The sequence below is a fragment of the Salvelinus fontinalis genome, chromosome 26 (assembly GCF_029448725.1).
Source record: "Salvelinus fontinalis isolate EN_2023a chromosome 26, ASM2944872v1, whole genome shotgun sequence".
In the NCBI taxonomy this organism is placed as follows: domain Eukaryota; kingdom Metazoa; phylum Chordata; class Actinopteri; order Salmoniformes; family Salmonidae; genus Salvelinus; species Salvelinus fontinalis.
In genome coordinates this window covers 26,615,682-26,635,573 of record NC_074690.1, presented here as the reverse complement: position 1 = coordinate 26,635,573, position 19,892 = coordinate 26,615,682, and the positions used below count along the sequence as shown (strand labels likewise).

At 39.6% G+C, this 19,892-nt stretch overlaps 1 protein-coding gene across 1 annotated transcript; it reads right to left on the bottom strand.

Moving 5' to 3' along the window:
- Positions 1–572: 572 nt before the first annotated feature.
- Positions 573–10,051, bottom strand: LOC129824020 (uncharacterized protein KIAA0040-like). The gene is made up of 2 exons (XM_055883288.1): positions 5,748–10,051; positions 573–3,655 (listed from the first exon to the last, which is right to left on the bottom strand). The coding sequence occupies exon 2, from the start codon at positions 3,052–3,054 to the stop codon at positions 2,737–2,739; it is 318 nt and encodes a 105-aa protein (XP_055739263.1). The 5' UTR covers positions 3,055–3,655; positions 5,748–10,051; the 3' UTR covers positions 573–2,736.
- Between the last annotated feature and the right edge of the window lie 9,841 nt (positions 10,052–19,892).

The window sequence follows — 19,892 nt, the reverse complement described above, 5'->3', positions numbered from 1 at the left end:
AGCTAGTCACTGCTACCGAGCCAGACTATGTATCATTATGTATCAATTCGAAATCCAGTGTGTGTGGATGCTAATGGCTAATGGTCAGTTACCAAACATCAGATAAAATGATGATAAAATTGCCCAAACCCTGTAGGGATGAAGTCAACTTGTACAACAAAGATGACAGAAATGATGTATGATGATCTCCAAGTGAAGATGGGTCTGATATGTGAATGGGCATAATCACTGGATTGCAGCGACTAGTTGGTGTCCATAAACTACTTTCGAGGCCAGGACATGATTAATAACAACATGGAAATAGCTCTCAAGGTAAAGGCCTACACTTTCCGTTATATAATGTATCATATTTTGTTAGGGCTCTATTCAATTCATATCGCAGAAGTTCAGCGTTACAGCGTCATTGAAATTTAAATGCAATTTTCCCGCGTTAGTTGAGATTGTGATACACAATCGGAAATTGCCTTCACATTTATGTTGTGCAATCTGTACAGCGATATAGACTGAATAGAGCCCTAATCTAATTGCACATATTGTGAGCCTGAGCCAAACATTAACCAAACAACAAATAATTAACAATGCATAAAAAATACTTTATTTTTTGTCTCCCTTTTCTCCATATAGCTGTTATGTAAAATCAAATGATAGGATAAATTATGCATGCGGTATCCACTGTGGCCTGAGCTCATAACTTGAATGATTGCCTCAGCTTTTTCTTGTGTAATAACAAACAGCCAGAATATACAGTATGTTCTCATGCATAATTGGGACAGATCACAGCTTCAGTGATAGAATGTGAAACTATCGTCTATGGCAGATTTACTGTTTAAACAAAGGGCAAATCCCCCCACCCCGATCCTGTGAATTGAAAAGAAAAACTTTGCAAAGGAAAAGTATTTTTTCACCCTCAGACTTTTTATAGATGAATAACTAATGCAGAAGTCTTTAAGCTCAAAATAAGGATCATGAATACATAACAAATAAAACTGATTTGTCACCGGATTTGTAAATTGGAAATCGATTCAGAGATTCTTGAAAGATGGAACAATATCTACTTTTGTTTCAAAAATACAAACATTTGTAAAATATAGAAAATTATTAATTTGAAAATCCCCAATAAAAACACAACAATTCTCAGATCTTACAGCACTCTGATGGACTTGACGTCAGACACAAATCTGACGGAGTTTAATGGAATTGACAAAAATTGCCTTTTTCTTGACCGTTTATGGTTGTGACCATTGTGATTTCAATATTGTTTGTTTACATCTATCAAAAGTAGAGAACTTTACAGACCATGAGTGGTATTGCTACACTACATGTAATGAGGACATGAATAAGGGGTCCTTATGGTATAGCTGACCCTGCTCATTCCTGATGAATATAGGATTTTAAACATCTGACGGAAGTTGACCAAATCTTCGGACACATTTTTTAAGAATCACAGTTTTGAGATAGAATAACTATTATTTTAAGTCAGAGGGCTACATTGGCACTGAGGGAGGAGGATATAAGAAGGATCCACTCAGCGCCCCATAAATCTGAGAGCCTGGTGTCCATGCATAATGATATTATGAACCAATTGGGACAGTGCAAGACAGTAAACATGAATCTGTGTCATCAATCTGAGCATAAGGCAGCGTAAAACACGGAACTGTTAGATACATTTTTTCATCAACAATACTAGCTGCTGTATGTAGGATACTCTACGGGGAAAGAAACGTATACATTGAGCAATGTAATTGAAAGATCTCAGTGCTTCACTTGGTTCTATTAAATTCTGCGTTTGATACTTAACTCATAAATGGACTTAAGATCTCCATTCAGTGGGTATAGCAAATACAGCAAAATATTTCAAAGTAGTTACACAAATTTCTGTTGTAAGTGCAATAACTGCAAGTGCTTTGAACTTAAAATGGTCTAACCTATTAAAAATTGTCTTCTAACTGAATCACAATACTAGATTGCTGGCTTCCAGCATTGGAAATATAAATAGTCCCCAAATGTGAAGACAGTGAATTTCACACAGAAGTGCACACTAACACATACGCTATGTGCCATCTATCACTCTCCCATGCACATACACCCATTTGCTCATGCACACGCACACACCCACGTATGCAAGCACACACGCACACATGCACACACGCACACACGCACACACGCACACACGCACACAGACAGACGTTTTGTTCTTCTATCCTTGTGGGGACCTAAAATTTGATTTCCATTCAAAATCCTATTTTCCCTAACCTTAACCTATAACCCTAACCCAAACCCTAAACCTTACTCTTAAACCTAATCCCTTACCCTAACCCAAATTCTAACCCTAAACCTAATTCTAACCCTAACTCTAACCCGATAGTCTTTGTCCTCATGAGGACATGGGAATTTGACTTGTTTTACTATCGTTTTGGAGACTTTTGGGGATTTTAGGTCCCGACATGGATAGAAGAACCAACACACACACACACACACACACACACACACACACACACACACACACACACACACACACACACACACACACACACACACACACACACACACACACACACACACACACACACACACACACACACACACACAATCAATGACGTATCGTTGGTTCTTTTACTGTCTTTCAACCGTTTCTGTCGAGCATATTGAACACCAGTGCTCGGCATCATGCACCTGTACCTTGCAGTAAAATAAGAGCTTCATGTGAATACAAAAGGATAAAACCTTATCTGAACCTTACACCATCGTCAGGGCAACCCTGTCTGGTGTCATAGGTCCTGTTTTGACCGAGATCCACAAGTCCTCATCTTTCGGAATCTTCTTATTTTTGTCTGATTTTGCTGTGGCTGAGCTGGGGCTGTCTGCACAGCAACCAGCGGAGTTGGCCCGGCGACAGCAGCAGCAGTGGCAGCACACCACCAGAGAAGTGAAGAGCACCACCATAGGCAGGGCTAGCAGCACCACCAGGCAGACTGTGTTATAGATCCCCTGGTCATGCTTAGTGGTGGCCACCTTCCACAAGTCACTGAAAAAATCCAAGATGTCTTCCTTCATCGTTCACTGACAGTGTCTGAACAACTCCTCTTGAGGGTAATCTATTGAAGAAGAAACCAATTACAATAGTGAACACGTTCTGATTGAAGTAGTCAGCAAGGGTGTAGCTGTTATCAGGGGATTGTTCTTGTGGTGATTTGACCCTGATCTAGTGCTGGTTTCAGTTTCCTGGTGAACTCATGACATTGAAGATTTCAGCTGATATAGTAGGACATCCCAGTCACAATGAATATCTGATGAAGGAAAGGGAGGATGGGACAGACTAGAAAAATCATTGATGCAGGGAGAATCTCTTTATCCTCCCCTCCTTCCTTAACCGCCTTATCTGGGGGTTTGAAGACCAACGCATTTTTTTATGAAACTTTGAAGTCCAAAGATCAATTGTTTATGAGAGAGGGGGGGTTTTCCTTTGTAATCCTTCAGTTGCTGTAATGATTCCAATCTCTCCTTGCCTTGATGGGAAGGTCTATGAAGTCTGCCTGTTTGTGTAGTTTGTTTGTTTCCTCTTTTGGGATTTGGGATCCTACCTCACGTCCTCTGGAGTCTCCTCTCTATTTTAATCCATTCTCCTCTGGGAGAAGTGATGGAATGAGGACATTTTCTGTGGAGAGAATTAGAGAGAAGAAGGTGAGCAGAGTGAACCCCAGTCCCACTGGTGCCTTTTCGCTCTCTTCCCTCCCCTGATCAAGTATCTTATTCAGCTTAACTCTCATTAAAGTTGCAGGAAAATGTCATGGCTCTGGCTGCCTGAATGCACCATGGAGGGAAATACATTTAAATGTGCCGGCTAATGGCGGACTAGCTTTGATGGTTTTGACTTTAACATTGACTGAGTGTAGCACTCCACCGTAACTTGGATCAATGGTAACCGTTATGGGTATCCAGGAGGTCAAAGGGTAGTTTATAGGTTTATGTTGACTGTTGACTTATGGCCCTGTGAGGAAAGATTTGTAAAAAATATTATATTGCCTGCTCCACTTTCTAAGCCATATGTATCTGATTGCAAGTGAACAGAAAGAAGGTTGTGTTTGTCTCACAGCCCATGTGTGAAATTGGCTTACCCATAGTCAGTTTCACTTCCTTCCTAGCATAACAAAACAGGAAACTGCGCGCTGCTGCTACTTTGTTGCATTGAGTTAAGAAGGCTGCACCTACTTGCAGTTTGTCAAAATGAAGGTCCCATTTCAGCTAAACACATTTTTTCACCAAATCCATTAAATGTAAGCTTCTCCATTATTCATGTATGTAGGTCTATGCATTTGTTTTATGGTGATGTTGAGTCTAAAGTTGAGACATACAAGGTCTGATGACTGGAAGGAATGAGTAACAATCCCACTGGGCACACACTGGTTGAATCAATGCCACGCCATTTCAATGAAATGTTGGTTCAATGTAAAATAGATGTTGAGTTTACATCTGTTCCCAGTAGGATATCACTCATTAGCATTGTATAGCAAGGTGTAAGAATAGTCTTCCTCGCTAGAGTACAAAATGGTCAGAGGTCTGTTGTAGTGCACACCACATACATTTACAGACGCTGTGAAGAACTTGGAGAGTAGTTTTCAAGCAGAAATTGAGAATGAAGAGAATCAATGAAATCTCAATGCATTGAAAAATATATCAAGATCTTATTCTCTATCACAACATCCCCATTCCATAGAGTGTCATGCTATTAGACTGTCTTTGCACTCTGGTCAGGCTGTGGAATGAATGTAAAATAACAACAATGTAACAAATTGACATAACATTGTCTTGGCCTATGATCAGCTGTAAACAGGAAGATACTTTCAGTGGCTCACAAAGCCAGGATGGGGAAAAAACTCTTATGACTTCATCAGTAAGCTACAGCTATTTATGGAACTTGGAACTCTGTTCTGCCCAACCTTAAAGCCTGAATGACAGAAGGCAACACAAGGCAAAACAGGAATATTTAATGAATGGCCCACGGTAATTTGTTGAAAAACCCTTATGAAAAAGAAATGGCGAATGTTCAATTCTAATTATCTTAATAATAAGAGTCAGTCAACAGTCTTTTGCAGGGATAGTCAAAAGTTTAGAGACAGCAAAAGTCATGCATTAGTGGACCAAATTCATATCTTTTCTCAAAATCAGTGTCGTGGTAAGAAACACAAGATTGCATATTTTTGATGGGAACAGTTGGGAACATGACCATATCTCCACACAGTATAAGAGAGGACATTGTCTCAATGCATTACAGTTCAAGCTGAATAGTAACCTTTGAGTCAGGGGGAGTGAAATAGTATAAGTAGAGGAGAGAGCATAACAAGGCAAAGTTTCAAATCAAATTATAGAAATCTCAGACATTTAAGATCTTAGGTGAACCTTAGGTTTCAACCATCGAAACCATGATGTCACTAGTCATAGACAATGTGCAAAGCATTGTGCAATGGCCCAACGCTATATTTAAGATTTACATTTCCTGAAAGAGATATGCTATAGAATGGCACTGAGTAGTGACTGACTAGCAACATTTCATCTGGTACATCACAATACCTGTTTAACCGATGGAGGGGACTTTCCAAAACAACAGACTTCCAGTTCACGCATAGTATTGTAAGTATATACATTGACTCCTTAGCCACAGATACTCAACCAAATAAGATCAACAGCATTCGAGATCAACAGCTTCCCATTCATCATTTCTCAACAGACTTTTGAAATGTACACCTTACCGGCAAAAGGTTTTCGAAGTCCGGGCCAGTAAAGCTGTTTTTCCCTCTCCTCTTTCTTGTAAATCCTCTTTAATATCGGCTGCTGCTTTTTGTTGATATTCTCTAAGCTCTCAATGTTGCCCCATACCTTGTATGTATTGAACTGTGCTCTTTGTGCCTGTATCTCTTTACCTCTCTCTGCCCGTGTGTGTCACTCTCTCAGTGCAGCGTCCCTTCTCTCTGCCCTGCACACCCTGTGTAAGAAAGGGCCCTCTGTCTGTATTCACGTTCCCTTGCCTGACACGCTGCATTCTTGTGGTTACTTTATACACACAAGTTCCCAGTGATGTCAGAGAGAGAGCGAGAGAGGAAAAAAAGAGAGAGGACAGAGAGCTCCCCTGAGAATCCCACTGCTCATAATTAATTGGATTTGTCTGCAGTTTGTAACTTGATGTTTTCAAATTCATATTCTAAAGAGCTGCTGACTTTAGTGTTTGAACGCTTTAACACAACATTAATGCACATAATTATAAGTGTTATAAACCTAAAATTAACCAAAACACCTCACCCATTTCAGCGCTACCTCACTAACTCTAATTGGAAAGAGGAAATGAAAGTGTGTGTGCATGCGTGGGTGTGTGTGTGTGTGTGTGTGTGTGTGTGTGTGTGTGTGTGTGTGTGTGTGTGTGTGTGTGTGTGTGTGTGTGTGTGTGTGTGTGTGTGTGTGTGTGTGTGTGTGTGTGTGTGTGTGTGTGTGTGTGTGTGTGCGTGTGTGTGTGGGTCCTGTATGCTCAGGGTGTGGACAGAGCAGGGAAACAGGTGAAGCAGAGAGAGATGCACTGATGTGTGACTGCTTTGTAGAAATCTGTGAGAGATCATGTGACCCTGTTCGTGAGGAGAATGGACCTCATCCATGCCTGTGGCAAACAACATGCACTCACTGGTAAGAGACTGTCACATCCCACAACATACACAATTTGACCCTTGTACTGTAATTCACAGAGAGAGATGAGTAGAGAAAGAGGGAAAATACACACTGAAATATGTTATTTTAAACCAAATAGGTGCTCTGACTGTCTGACTGACACCAAAAAGTGTCCCCTATTGGAAATATGTATTATTTTGTTAACCTCACACGGAACCATGAATACGCTGGCTGTGGCCATGTGAGTATATGTGTTTCATGATCACAGTAATCCTCATTTTGCAATAAGAATGTGAGATTTATTCTGTTTGCTCCAGGCTTTGTTTTAATGTGGAGTTTATTGGGATACGCTACACCCAATTACCTGTCTGTAGGCTATATACTGTCGTACTTCACAGTGAGGGGTGAGGACTGAATCGTACACTCTTAGAAAAGTGTTCTTTGTCTGTCCCCACAGGAGAACCCTTTGAATAACCTTTTTTGGTTCCAGGTATAACCTTTTGGGTTCCATGTAGAAAACTTTCCACAGAGGATTCTACATGGAACCGAAAAGGGTTCGTTCTACCTTGATCCAAAAAGGGTGCTCCTATGGGGGCAGCCAAATAACCCTTTTGGAACCCTTTTTTCAAAGATTGTAAAGAGGTAAAGGAACTGTAATCAGGATGTAAAGACTAGCACTACCGCAGTCATTGCTCAAAGCTAGGATTCCCCTATTTGTGCTGCTAAATCAACCCATTATCTCTCCTAATTTCCTGTTTGGAAACTCTATTCTCAATTTTCATAATCTGTGGCAGAAACCAAGAACACTGCTCAGCAGAAAACATTCTCATAAAGAAGTGGCTCTTCTTGGGAATCTTTGGGGGTAGGCTAAATATTGCCCTGCACAGCAGCATTAGGGTGCCTTTGAAACGTTACTCTGCACATTTTATGAGCTCGTGTGCTAATGAAAAGTAAATCAGAAGGATGCGGAGGCCAAAAATAGGCTAGGCCGTTCCGTTGCTAACCAGTCCCAAAAGCAAAGCAGGCCATGAGTCACTCCTGTAAAATGTTTTGGCCCAGTGCAATGAAAACAGGAGGAGGGATCTGAAGAACACACAAAGTTGATTTGATGGAGATTACTCTATATATGGAAGTACCTCTCTTGTATTTTCAGTGATGGCATTGTAAAAAAAGTAGTTATTAGCTCTGATGTAAACAAAGGCCTGTTTAGGAACTTTCCAATCCACTTTCTGACTGACTGGTCCAACATACAGCTTGTGTAAATGTGACTGGATGAAAGTAATTTGACTGTGATATCAGATTCATGTTAAAGAGACTATTGATTTCGAAAGTACGGCAATAAGTAGCCAATCAATTCCAGGCTAAAGGTCGAACTTGAGGCAGGGGTGTCAATTGGGTATGGCAGAGTACAGCAGACAACATACCCTAGCTCAACACCAACAATTTAAAATAGGCTACAAAAATCATTCCAATCCCGATTAAAAGGAAATTAGGTTTGCAAGAAAGGCATTTCACTATACTTTTGCATGCAATATTGAAACTTAACATTTAGCGGGCTGGTTTTAAGACCATGCGGGCAGCTCAGAGTGGAAGGGGAGGCTGTTTGCCTCGCTGCAGTGAACAGCTCTAAAAAATGCAGAGGTGGAAGATGTCTGTAGATGACTACGTAACTCCTGTTTGACTTGATATGAAACGAAACTACAGTTTTTAATCCCAGTGCATAGAAACAAATTGCTGTATGACGTGCTGTATGAATTGTTGTCGTCAAAATGTATGTCCCTTGTCAGCTGAGGTGAATGAAGCTACAGCAGCCAAGGTGTTCTACGAATGGTTTTAAATTGTGTAGAAATCCAGTAAATAACTTTAGAAAAATGATGTGGGTTAGCTGAAATTACACCACTGACTCAAGGTACATTTGACAACATGGTATACTGGACACACTGTTTAAACCGGTTGGTTAATCCCACATGACTCATCTCTTCCTTCCCGTTATTCAAGTATTTTAAAAGGCAGAATAAAGAAGGCACCTTGTCAACCTGTCCGGACATGGATTAAGAGACCCTACCAATGCTTGGATTTGTTATTCTCAGTAGTTGACTACTAGGGTATACTGTCTGGTACATACAGTCCAGTAAGTCAGACAACATCTATAGTATGAATAAAAGCGTCTGTTTTCAGGAGGAAATCAACAAGATGGAGACATGAACTTGTGTGGTCTGGCAACTTACTTTCTGTTTCTCTGTCTGTATTGTTCTGTTGCATTTCTCAGTAAGTTACCCAGTTTCACAATGTGGTATGTAGACAGAAAGGAAGAAATTCCGCAGAAACTCCTAAAGAAGTGCATATTTTTGGGGGGAGGAGTAACTTTACCCACTTGGCACAGACATCATTTCAACGTCTAGTTTTGAATGACATTTGGTTGACTTTTTAAAAAAGTATATATTTTTATTTTTTTTAGCTTTATTTAACTAGGCAAGTCAATTAAGAACAAATTCTTATTTACAATGACGGCCTAGGAACAGTGGGTTAACTGCCTTGTTCAGGAGCAGAACGACAGATTTTTACCTTGTCAGCTAGGGGACTCGATCTAGCAACCTTTCGGTTACTGGCCCAACGCTGTCAACTAATGTGAATTCAACGTGAAATCAACCAAAAAAATCAGTATGTTATTGGTTTTAGGATAAAAGTTGGGTGAAAAATAGACTAAATTCCCTCCGTTGATGACTTTTTGCAAATTCAATCCGTTTTCCATGTTGATTCAACATCATCACATTTATTTATTTTCGTTGAAATTATGTGGAAACAACAACATAACAGCCTAGTGGGTTCTTATGTCATTGTATTCGCAATAACCTGCAAGTTCAAACAAAAACAAAAATATAAACGCAACATGCAACTATTTTACAGATTTTCCTGAATTACAGTTCATATAAGGAAATCAGTCACCTTAAAAAAAGTAGAGGCATGGATCAGAAAACCAGCCAGTATCAAGTGTGACCACCATTTGCATGCTCAATGGGTGACATGTCTGGTGAGTATGCAGGCCATGGAACAACTAGGACATTTTCAACTTCCAGGAATTGTGTACAGAGCCTTGTGATATGGGGTTGTGTATTATCATACTGAAACTTGTCAATGTAAATAGTCGGGAGACCATTTGATTAATTGTTCAGCAGTCTTATGGCTTGGGGGTAGAAGCTGTTAAGGAGCCTTTTGATCATAGACTTGGTGCTCCGGTACCGCTTGCCGTGCGGTAGCAGAGAGAACAGTCTATGACTTGGGGGACTGGAGTCTTTGACAATTTTTTGGGCCTTCCTCTGACACAGGTCCTTGGTGACAGGAAGCTTGGCCCCAGTGATGTACTGGGCCGTACGCACTACTCTCTGTAGCCTCTTACGGTCAGATGCCTAGCAGTTGCCATACCAAAAAGTGATGCAACCAGTAAGCTGTAGAACTTTTTGAGGATCTGGGGACCCATGACAAATCTTTTTCAGTCTCCTGAGGGGGGAAATATGTTATCGTGCCCTCTTCACAACTGTCTTGGTGTGTTTGAACCATGATAGTTTGTTGGTGATGTGGGCACCAAGGAAATTGAAACTCTCGACCCACTCCACTACAGCCCCGTTGATGTTAATGGTGGCCTGTCAGCCCGCCTTTTCCTGTAGTCCACGATCAGCTCCTTTGTCTTGCTCACATTGAGGGAGAGGTTTTCGTCCTGGCACCACATTGCCAGGTCTCTGACCTCCTCCCTATAGGCTGTCTCATTGTTGTAGGTGATCAGTCCTACCACTGTTGTGTCGTCAGCAAACCTAGTGATGGTGTTTGAGTTGTGTTTGGCCACGCAGTCGTGGGTGAAAGGGGAGTACAGGAGGGGACAAAGCACACACCCCTGAGGGGCCCCAGGGTTGAGGATCAGAGTGGCAGATGTGTTGTTACCTACCCTTACCACCTGGGTGCGGCCCGTTAGAAAGTCCAGGAACCAGTTGCAGAGGGAGGTGTTTAGTCCCAGGGTCCTTAGCTTAGTGATGAGCTTTGTGGAGACTATGGTGTTGAACACTGAGCTTTAGTCAATGAACAGCATTCTCACATAGGTGTTCCTTTTGTCCATGTGCGAAAGGGCAGTTTGGAGTGCGATTAAAATTGCATCGTCTGTGGATCTATTGGGGTGGTATGCAAGTGGGTCTAGGGTTTCCGGGATGATGGTGTTGATGTGAGCCATGACCAGCCTTTCAAATTGCTTCATGGCTACAGATGTGAGTGCTACGGGTTAGTAGTCATTTAAGCAGGTTACCTTGGTGTTTTTGTGCACAGGGACTATGGTGGTCTGCTTGAAACATGTTGGTATTACAGACTCGGTCAGGCACAGGTTGAAAATGTCAGTGAAGACACTTGCCAGTTGGTCAGCGCATGCTCGGAGTACACATCCTGGTAATCCATCTGGCCCTGCAGCCTTGTGAATGTTGACTTGTTTAAAGGTCTTACTCTTATCGGCTACGGCGAGCGTGATCAGATGTTCGTCCAGAACAGCTGATGCTCTCATGCATGCTTCGGTGTTGCTTGCCTCTTTGTAGTCTGTAATAGTTTGCAAGACCTGCCACATCCGACGAGCGTCGGAGCCGGTGTTGTACGATTGATGGTTCATCGGAGGGCATAGCGGGATTTCTTATAAGTGTCTGGGTTAGAGTCCAGCTCCTTGAAAGCGTCAGCTCTATTCAGACCCTTTACTCAGTACTTTGTTGAAGCACCTTTGGCAGTGATTACAGCCTCAAGACTTTTTGGGTATGACGCTACAAGCGTGGCACACCTTTATTTGGGAAGTTTCTCCCATTGTCCTCTGCAGATCCTCTCAAGCTCTGTCAGGTTGCATGGGGAGCATAGCTGCACAGCTATTTTCAGGTCTCTCCAGAGATGTTTGATCGGGTTCAAGTCCGGTCTCTGGCTCAAGGACATTCAGGGACTCAAGGACATTCAGAGACTTTCCCCGAAGCCACTCCTGCATTGTCTTGGCTGTGTGCTTAGGGTGATTGTTCTGTTGGAAGGTGAACATTTGCTGCAGTCTGAGGTCCTGAGCGCTCTGGAGAAAGTTTTAAGGATCTCTCTGTACTTTGCACCTTTCATCTTTTTCTCGATCCTGACTAGTCTCCCAGTCTCTGCCGCTGAAAAACATCCCCACAGCATGATGCTGCCACCACCATGCTTCACCGTGAGGATTTTCATTTATCCTTTATTTAACTAACAAATTCTTACTTACAATGAAGGCTTACCCTGGCCAAACCCAGACGACGCTGGTCCAATTGTGCACCGCCCTATGGGACTCCCAATCATGGTCAGCTGTGATTGAGCCATGGATTTGAACCAGGGACTGTAGTGATGCCTCTTGCACTGAGATGCAGTGCCTTAGACCACTGCACCACTCGGGAGACCTGGGACGGTGCCAGCTTTCCTCCAGACGTGACGCTTGGCATTCAGGCCAACGGGTTCAATCTTGGTTTCATCAGACCAGAGAATCTCCAAGTGGGCTGTCATGTGCCTTTTACCAAGGAGTGGCTTCCGTCTGGCCACTGTACCATAAAGGCCTGATTGGTGGAGTGCTACAGAGAGGGTTGTCCTTCTGGAAGGTTCTCCCATCTCCACAGAAGAACTCTAGAGCTCTGTCCGAGTGACCATCTTGTTCTTGGTAACCTCCCGGACGAAGGCCCTTCTCCCCTGATTGCTCAATTTGGCCGGGTGGCCAGTTCTAGGAAGAGTCTTGGTGGTTCCAAACTTCTTCCATTTCCATTTCCATTTCCATTACATTTAAGTCATTTAGCAGACGCTCTTATCCAGAGCGACTTACATTTAACCTTTATTTAACTAGGCAAGTCAGTTAAGAACAAATTCTTATTTTCAATGACGGCCTAGGAACAGTGGGTTAACTGCCTTGTTCAGGGGCAGAACGACAGATTTGTACCTTGTCAGCTCGGGGATTTGAACTTGCAACCTTTCGGTTACTAGCCCAACGCTCCCTGCCGCCCCATATTTAAGAATGGTGGAGGCTACTGTGTTCTTGGGGACTTTCAATGCTGCAGAAATTCTTTTGTACCCTTCTCCATATCTCTGCCTCGACACAATCCTGTCTCTGAGTTCTACGGACAATTCCTTCAACCTCATGGTTTGATTTTTGCTCTGACATGCACTGTCGACTGTGGGACATAATATAGACAGGTGTGTGCCTTTCCAAATCATGTTACATCAATTGAATTTACCATAGGTAGACTCCAATCAAGAAACATCTCAAGAATGATTCCTGGATACAGGAAGCACCTCAGCTAAATTTCGAGTTTCATATCAAAGGGTCTGAATATTTATGTAAATAAGTTATTTCTGTTTCAGTTTTTTTTCATAAATTAGCAAACATTTCTAAAAACCTGTTTTTGCTTTGCCATTATGGGGTATTGTGTGTAGATTGGTATTGTGTGTAGATTGCTAAGGATTTAAAAAACATGTAATCCATTTTAGAATAACGCTGTAAAGGAACAAAATATGGAAAAAGTCAAGGGGTCTGAATACTTTCCGAAGGCACTGTATATATTTTATACAGTCTTTTTTTTATCGTCTTCATCAAGGATGCCAATAATTCTGGAGATACTTTTTCATTTGAAAAGCTTGGTTAATCTCGTATTAGTTTGTTTTATTATGAATGCCAGTGACATCTATTTTTCAGGTAACTGTCGTTAATCAATATATTAAAGTAGGTACTTTACCTTCATTATATGCAACTCAAATAATCAATAACTGAATTTCTGGTAATGATCTATGCAGTTCCCATAAGGATACCTGCCACAACATATGTAACTGGATGTTTCCTAACTTTATATTTCAGGCAGTTGTGGAATCTTATGATTATAGGGCTCCCGAGTGGCACAGCGGTTTAATATCCATCCCGGATCCGGGATCCTCCTCATCAAAAAAGCTGACTAGCATAGCCTAGCCTAACGGGACAGGGATATCATATAATATAATTTTCATGAAATCACATGTCCAATACAGCAAATGAAAGATGAACATCTTGTGAATCCAGCCATCATTTCCGATTTTTTAAATGTTTTACAGCGAAAACACAATATGTATTTCTATTAGCTAACCACAATAGCCAAAGACTCAACCGCATATTTTCACCATGTTTCTACCGCATAGGTAGCTATCACAAAACCGACCAAATAGAGATATAATTAGTCACTAACCAAGAAACAACTTCAGAGAAGGATTATAATATCTACTGTTTACAGGTAACCCATTCGACAGTTTTAGATGAAGTTTTGTGGAAAAAGAACTGGGGGGGCAAAATATATTTCTCCCATGGGCAAAGAAATTAAAAAGAGGTGATGGTTTTAATTAATAATAACTTTGATCCAAATGTGCAACTTGTCCAAACACATCCTCAAGGTAGATGGATTATTTTAAATATGTTATTGGACAATAAACATATATGGCTTATTAACCTATACGGTCCGAATAATGATGATCCAAGCTTCTTTGACAATATATATAAGAATGTATCAACTCTACAAGCAACACTAGACTCTATTATTATAGTGGGAGATTTTAATACGGTCTTAAATACCTCTATGGACCGGAAAGGAAATCACACTACAAACTATCACCCTCAGGCACTTAAGGAAATCAGGAATGTCATGGATGTATTGGAATTAGTGGATATATGGAGACTTAAATACCCTGACCTAGTGAGATATACATGGCGGAGGCTTAATCAAGCTAGTCGCCTTGACTACTTTCTTATATCATTCTCTCTGGCACCAAAAGTTAAAAAGTGTTTGATAGGGGACAGAATGCGGTCGGACCATCACATAATTGGCATATATATTACTCTTACAGAATTTCCACGTGGGCGAGGATATTGGAAATTTAATCAAAGCCTACTAGATGATAAATTGTTTAGAACTAGGACAGAAGAATTTATAACTGACTTTTTTAGACATAACATAGGTACAGCAGATCCCCATATTGTATGGGACACTTTTAAGTGTGCCTTTAGAGGCCATGCAATTCAGTACTCATCTATAAAACAAAAGCAATTTCGATCAAAAGAGTCCATATTAACAAAGGAAATTGAAGGACTAACAGTACAGTTAGATAACAATAAAAACGGTACCATAGAGGCACAGAATAAGTTAGAGGAAAAACAAAAAGAAATGGAGGAACTTATTCAAGAAAGATCCAGTGTAATATATTACAAAAATAAAGCGAACTGGATGGAATATGGGGAAAAATGCACCAAATTCTTTTTCAATCGTCAATATAGAAATGCTACCAAAAAAAACGTATTAAAACTTGTTACAAATGATGGAGTCACGCATGATTCACCAAATGATATTTTGAAAGAGGAAGTAAAGTACTTTAAGAATATATTTTCGTTTCAGGCTCCTCCAGCTCCACTAACTGAAACTAATTGTATGGATTTTTTCCCTAATTATGACGTAAAATTAACATCTGTACAGAAAGACTCATGTGAAGGCCTAATTACAGAGGAGGAACTACTTGATGCAATTGGGGCCTTTAAGGATGGGAAAACTCCAGGACTGGATGGCATACCAGTGGAAGTATACAAACATTTTTTTGATATACTCAAAGGACCATTATTAGCTTGTTTTAACCACTCCTATATAAATGATAGATTATCAGACACGCAACAAGAAGGTGTGATATCATTATTACTGAAACAGGACCCAAGTGGTATATATAAAGATCCAGTCCATTTAAAAAATTGGAGACCTCTTACACTTCAGTGTTGTGATGCAAAAATCCTAGCAAAATGCTTGGCGCATAGAATAAAAAAAGTTTTGTCAGATATTATTCATCCTAATCAGACAGGTTTTTTACATGGACGATACATTGGAGATAATATAAGGCAAGTACTGGAAACAATGGAACACTATGAAATATCGGGGACACCAGGCCTGGTTTTCATAGCTGATTTTGAAAAGGCTTTTGATAAAGTACGACTGGAGTTTATATATAAATGCCTAGAATATTTCAATTTTGGGGAATCTCTTATAAAATGGGTAAAAATTATGTATAGTAACCCTAGGTGTAAAATAGTAAATAATGGCTACATCTCAGAAAGTTTTAAACTATCTAGAGGAGTAAAACAAGGTTGTCCACTATCGGCATATCTATTTATTATTGCCATCGAAATGTTAGCTGTTAAAATTAGATCAAACATTAATATTAAGGGATTAGAAATCCAGGGCCTAAAAACTAAGGTGTCATTGTACGCTGATGATTCATGTTTTCTTTTAAAACCACAACTAGAAACTCTCCACGGCCTCTTAGAGGATCTAGATACATTTGCTATCCTCTCTGGATTAAAACCAAATTATGATAAATGTACCATATTACGTATTGGATCACTAAAAAATACACATTTTACATTGCCATGTAGTTTACCAATTAAATGGTCTGACGGTGATGTGGACATACTCGGTATACAAATCCCAAAAGAAAGAAATGATCTCACTCCAATAAATTTTTATAGAAAGTTAGCAAAAATAGATAAGATCTTGCTACCATGGAAAGGAAAATACCTGTCTATTTGTGGGAAAATCACCCTGATTAACTCTTTAATCATATCACAGTTTACCTATTTGCTTGTGGTTTTGCCTACACCTAGTGACCTGCTTTTTAAATTATATGAACAAAAAATATTCAATTTTATTTGGAACGGCAAGCCAGATAAAATTAAAAGGGCCTATTTATATAACGAATATGAATTCGGAGGGCAGAAATTATTAAATATTAAAGCATTAGACCTCTCACTAAAGGCATCAGTCATACAAAAGTTATACTTAAATCCAAACTGATTCTCTAGTAGATTGGTACGAATGTTTCATCCTATGTTCAAGAAGGGCCTTTTTCCCTTTATTCAGATTACACCTGCTCACTTTCGGTTGCTTGAAAAGGAAATAATTTCCAAAATATCTTTATTTTTTAAACAAGCCTAGAAAGTTGGTTGCAATTTCAGTTTAATCCACCTGAAAGGACGGAACAAATAGTGCAACAAATCTTGTGGTTAAATTCAAATATAGTAATTGATAAAAAAACTGTATTTATCGAAGAAATGTTTAAAAAAGGTATAATTTTTGTGAATGATATCATAAATAGGACTGGTGGAGTAATGTCACACATGCAGCTAACACAGACATATGGAAATGTCTGCTCTACCCAAAATTACAACCAATTAATTGCGGCATTACCACAAAAATGGAAGAGGCAGGTGGAAGGGGATAAAAGTAAGGAACTTGTATGTCGGCCTTATATTAAAGAACATAAATGGTTAAAGAAAAGTGTGATAAATAAAAACATATATCAATTTCATTTAAGGACCAAAAAACTTACAGCTGTGCCATATAAATTGCAAAATAGTTGGGAAGAGATTTTCGATGTATCCATTCCATGGCACATGGTTTATGAATTGATACGCAAAACAACGCCGGATTCAAAACTTCGAATTTTTCAATTTAAATTATTGTACAAAATTCTTGCAACTAATAGAATGTTATATATATGGGGGATACAATCTTCCCAGCTCTGTAGATTCTGCTGTGAGGAGGCAGAGTCATTAGACCATTTATTTTGGTATTGTCCGCATGTAGCTCGTTTTTGGTCACAGGTCCAGGAATGGTTGAAGAATTGCAACATTTGCGTAGAACTAACGCTACAGATAGCAATACTGGGGGATTTGAAAAGGCATAGTCAATCAATCAATAATATAATAATTATTTTAGCAAAAATGTTTATTTTTAATTTACAATCCGTGGAAGCTATGAGAATAGGAAGATTCAAATCTTTTGTGAAGCATCACAGCACAGTTGAAAAATATATGGCAAATAAAAATCCGAAATGGATGATGTTGGAAGATAGATGGGAAAGGTTGAGTGGAGCTGAAGGGTGGGACTAATAACAAGATAAACAATGTAGGGCATACGGGATCTGTGAAATGGGTATAGGTGCGGAGCTATTGTGAAATAGCACAGTTACAAGTGGGAATCAAACTGGATGGACAACAGAAATAGAGGAAGGACTAAGAACAAACAAGAGAGAACTATTATAAAGTAGACTGTGTCTGTAAAATGTGTATAAGATGTATAAATTGAAGGTAAAAACAGAAATGTTTATCAGTTTACTCCAATTGGGGGATCGGTGGTAGGGTTTGCGGGGAATAATAATAAAGGTATACTCTTTAAAAAAAGTATGTATGTCTATGTATATATGTGTATGTATATATGTGTATATGTATGCATACGTGAATGGATATATATATATTTACCCCAAAAAATATGGGGGATTGGAAATGATGCAGACAATTACATTGGAAGCAACATTCTTTCCGCAATATTAAGCTGATCCACCCCCCCCCAAAAAAATAAAAATAAAAATAAATAAATAAATAAATAAATAAATAAAAAAGAAACAACTTCATCAGATGAGAGTCTTATAACATGTTATACAATACATTCATGTTTTGTTCAAAAAATTTGCATATTTGAGGTATAAATCATAGTTTTACATTGCAGCTACCATCACAATAGCACTGAAGCAGCCAGAATAATTACAGAGAGCAACGTGAAATACATAAATACTCATCATAAAACATTTATGAAAAATACATGGTGTACAGCAAATGAAAGATAAACATCTTGTGAATCCAGCCAATATTTCCGATTTTTGAAGTGTTTTACAGCGAAAACACAATATAGAATTATATTAGCTTAACACAATAGCCAAACACACAAATGCATTTATTCACCGCAAAAGGTAGCTATCGCAAAAACCAGCAAAATATATAAAATTAATCACTAACCTTGACCAACTTCATCAGATGACAGTCTTATAACATCAGGTTATACAATACACTTATGTTTTGTTCGAAAATGTGCATATTTAGAGCTGCAAACCGTGGTTATACATTGTGAATATGTAGCATCGATTCACCAGAATGTCTGGAGCTATTTTGGACACTCACCTAATCTGACCAAAGAACTCATCATAAACTTTACATAAAAATACTTGTTGTATGACAAATGAAAGATACACTGGTTCTTAATGCAACCGCTGTGTTAGATTTTTAAAAATAACTTTGCGCGACAGCGCTCCCAAAACGGCAGAGAATAGGAATCAACATTTTCCACAGAAATACGAAATAACATCATAAATAGTTCTTACTTTTGCTGAGCTTCCATCAGAATCTTGTACAAGGAGTCCTTGGTCCAGAATAAATCGTTGTTTGGTTTTAGAATGTCCATTTCTTCTGTCGAATTAGCAACCTTAGCTAGCCATGTGGCGCGACCATGCCCATCTTCTCTTTACGCAAAGAACGGAAAATTCCAAAAGTCCCATTAAACATTGAATAAACTGATAAAACTCGGTTGAAAAAACCTACTTTATGATGTTATTATCACATGTATCAAATAAAATCAGAGCCGGAGATATCCGCCGTGTATACCGAACGCTTATCAGAAGACAATGTCGACGTACTTCGCGCGCCAGAGAAGACAAAGAAATTTCCAGACCTGTCACTCCAAAAGCTCTTGTTCGGCCTCAGATCAAGCTAGACACCCCATTCCACCTTCCACTGCCTGTTGACATCTAGTGGGAGGCGTATGAAGTGAATGCATATCGATAAATATAAGGCAATTGAATAGGCAGGCCCTGGAACAGAGCATCGTTTTCAGATTTTTCACTTCCTGTATGGAAGTTTGCTGCAAAATGATTTCTGTTTTACTCACAGATATAATTCAAACAGTTTTAGAAACTTGAGAGTGTTTTCTATCCAATAGTAATAATAATATGCATATTGTATGATCTAGAATAGAGTACGAGGCAGTTTAATTTGGGGATGATTTTTTCCAAAGTGAAAACAACGCCTCCCCTATTGACAAGAAGTTTTAAGGCACTGCATCTTAGTGTAAAAGGCATCACTACAGTCCCTGTTTTGAATCCAGGCTGTATCATATCCAGTCGGGATTGGGAGTCCCATAGGGCGTTGCACAATTGGCCCAGCGTCGTCTGGGTTTGGCCGCGGTAGGCCATCATTGTAAATAAGAATTTGTTCTTAACTGACTTGCCTGGTTAAATAAATAGGCATATTTTACCCCTCCTCTAAAAGAACAGACACATTGTAGAGAGTTTCCTACCAGGCAGTGGATTGACCTCATGTTCATTCCTGGCCTAAAATTCTTCAA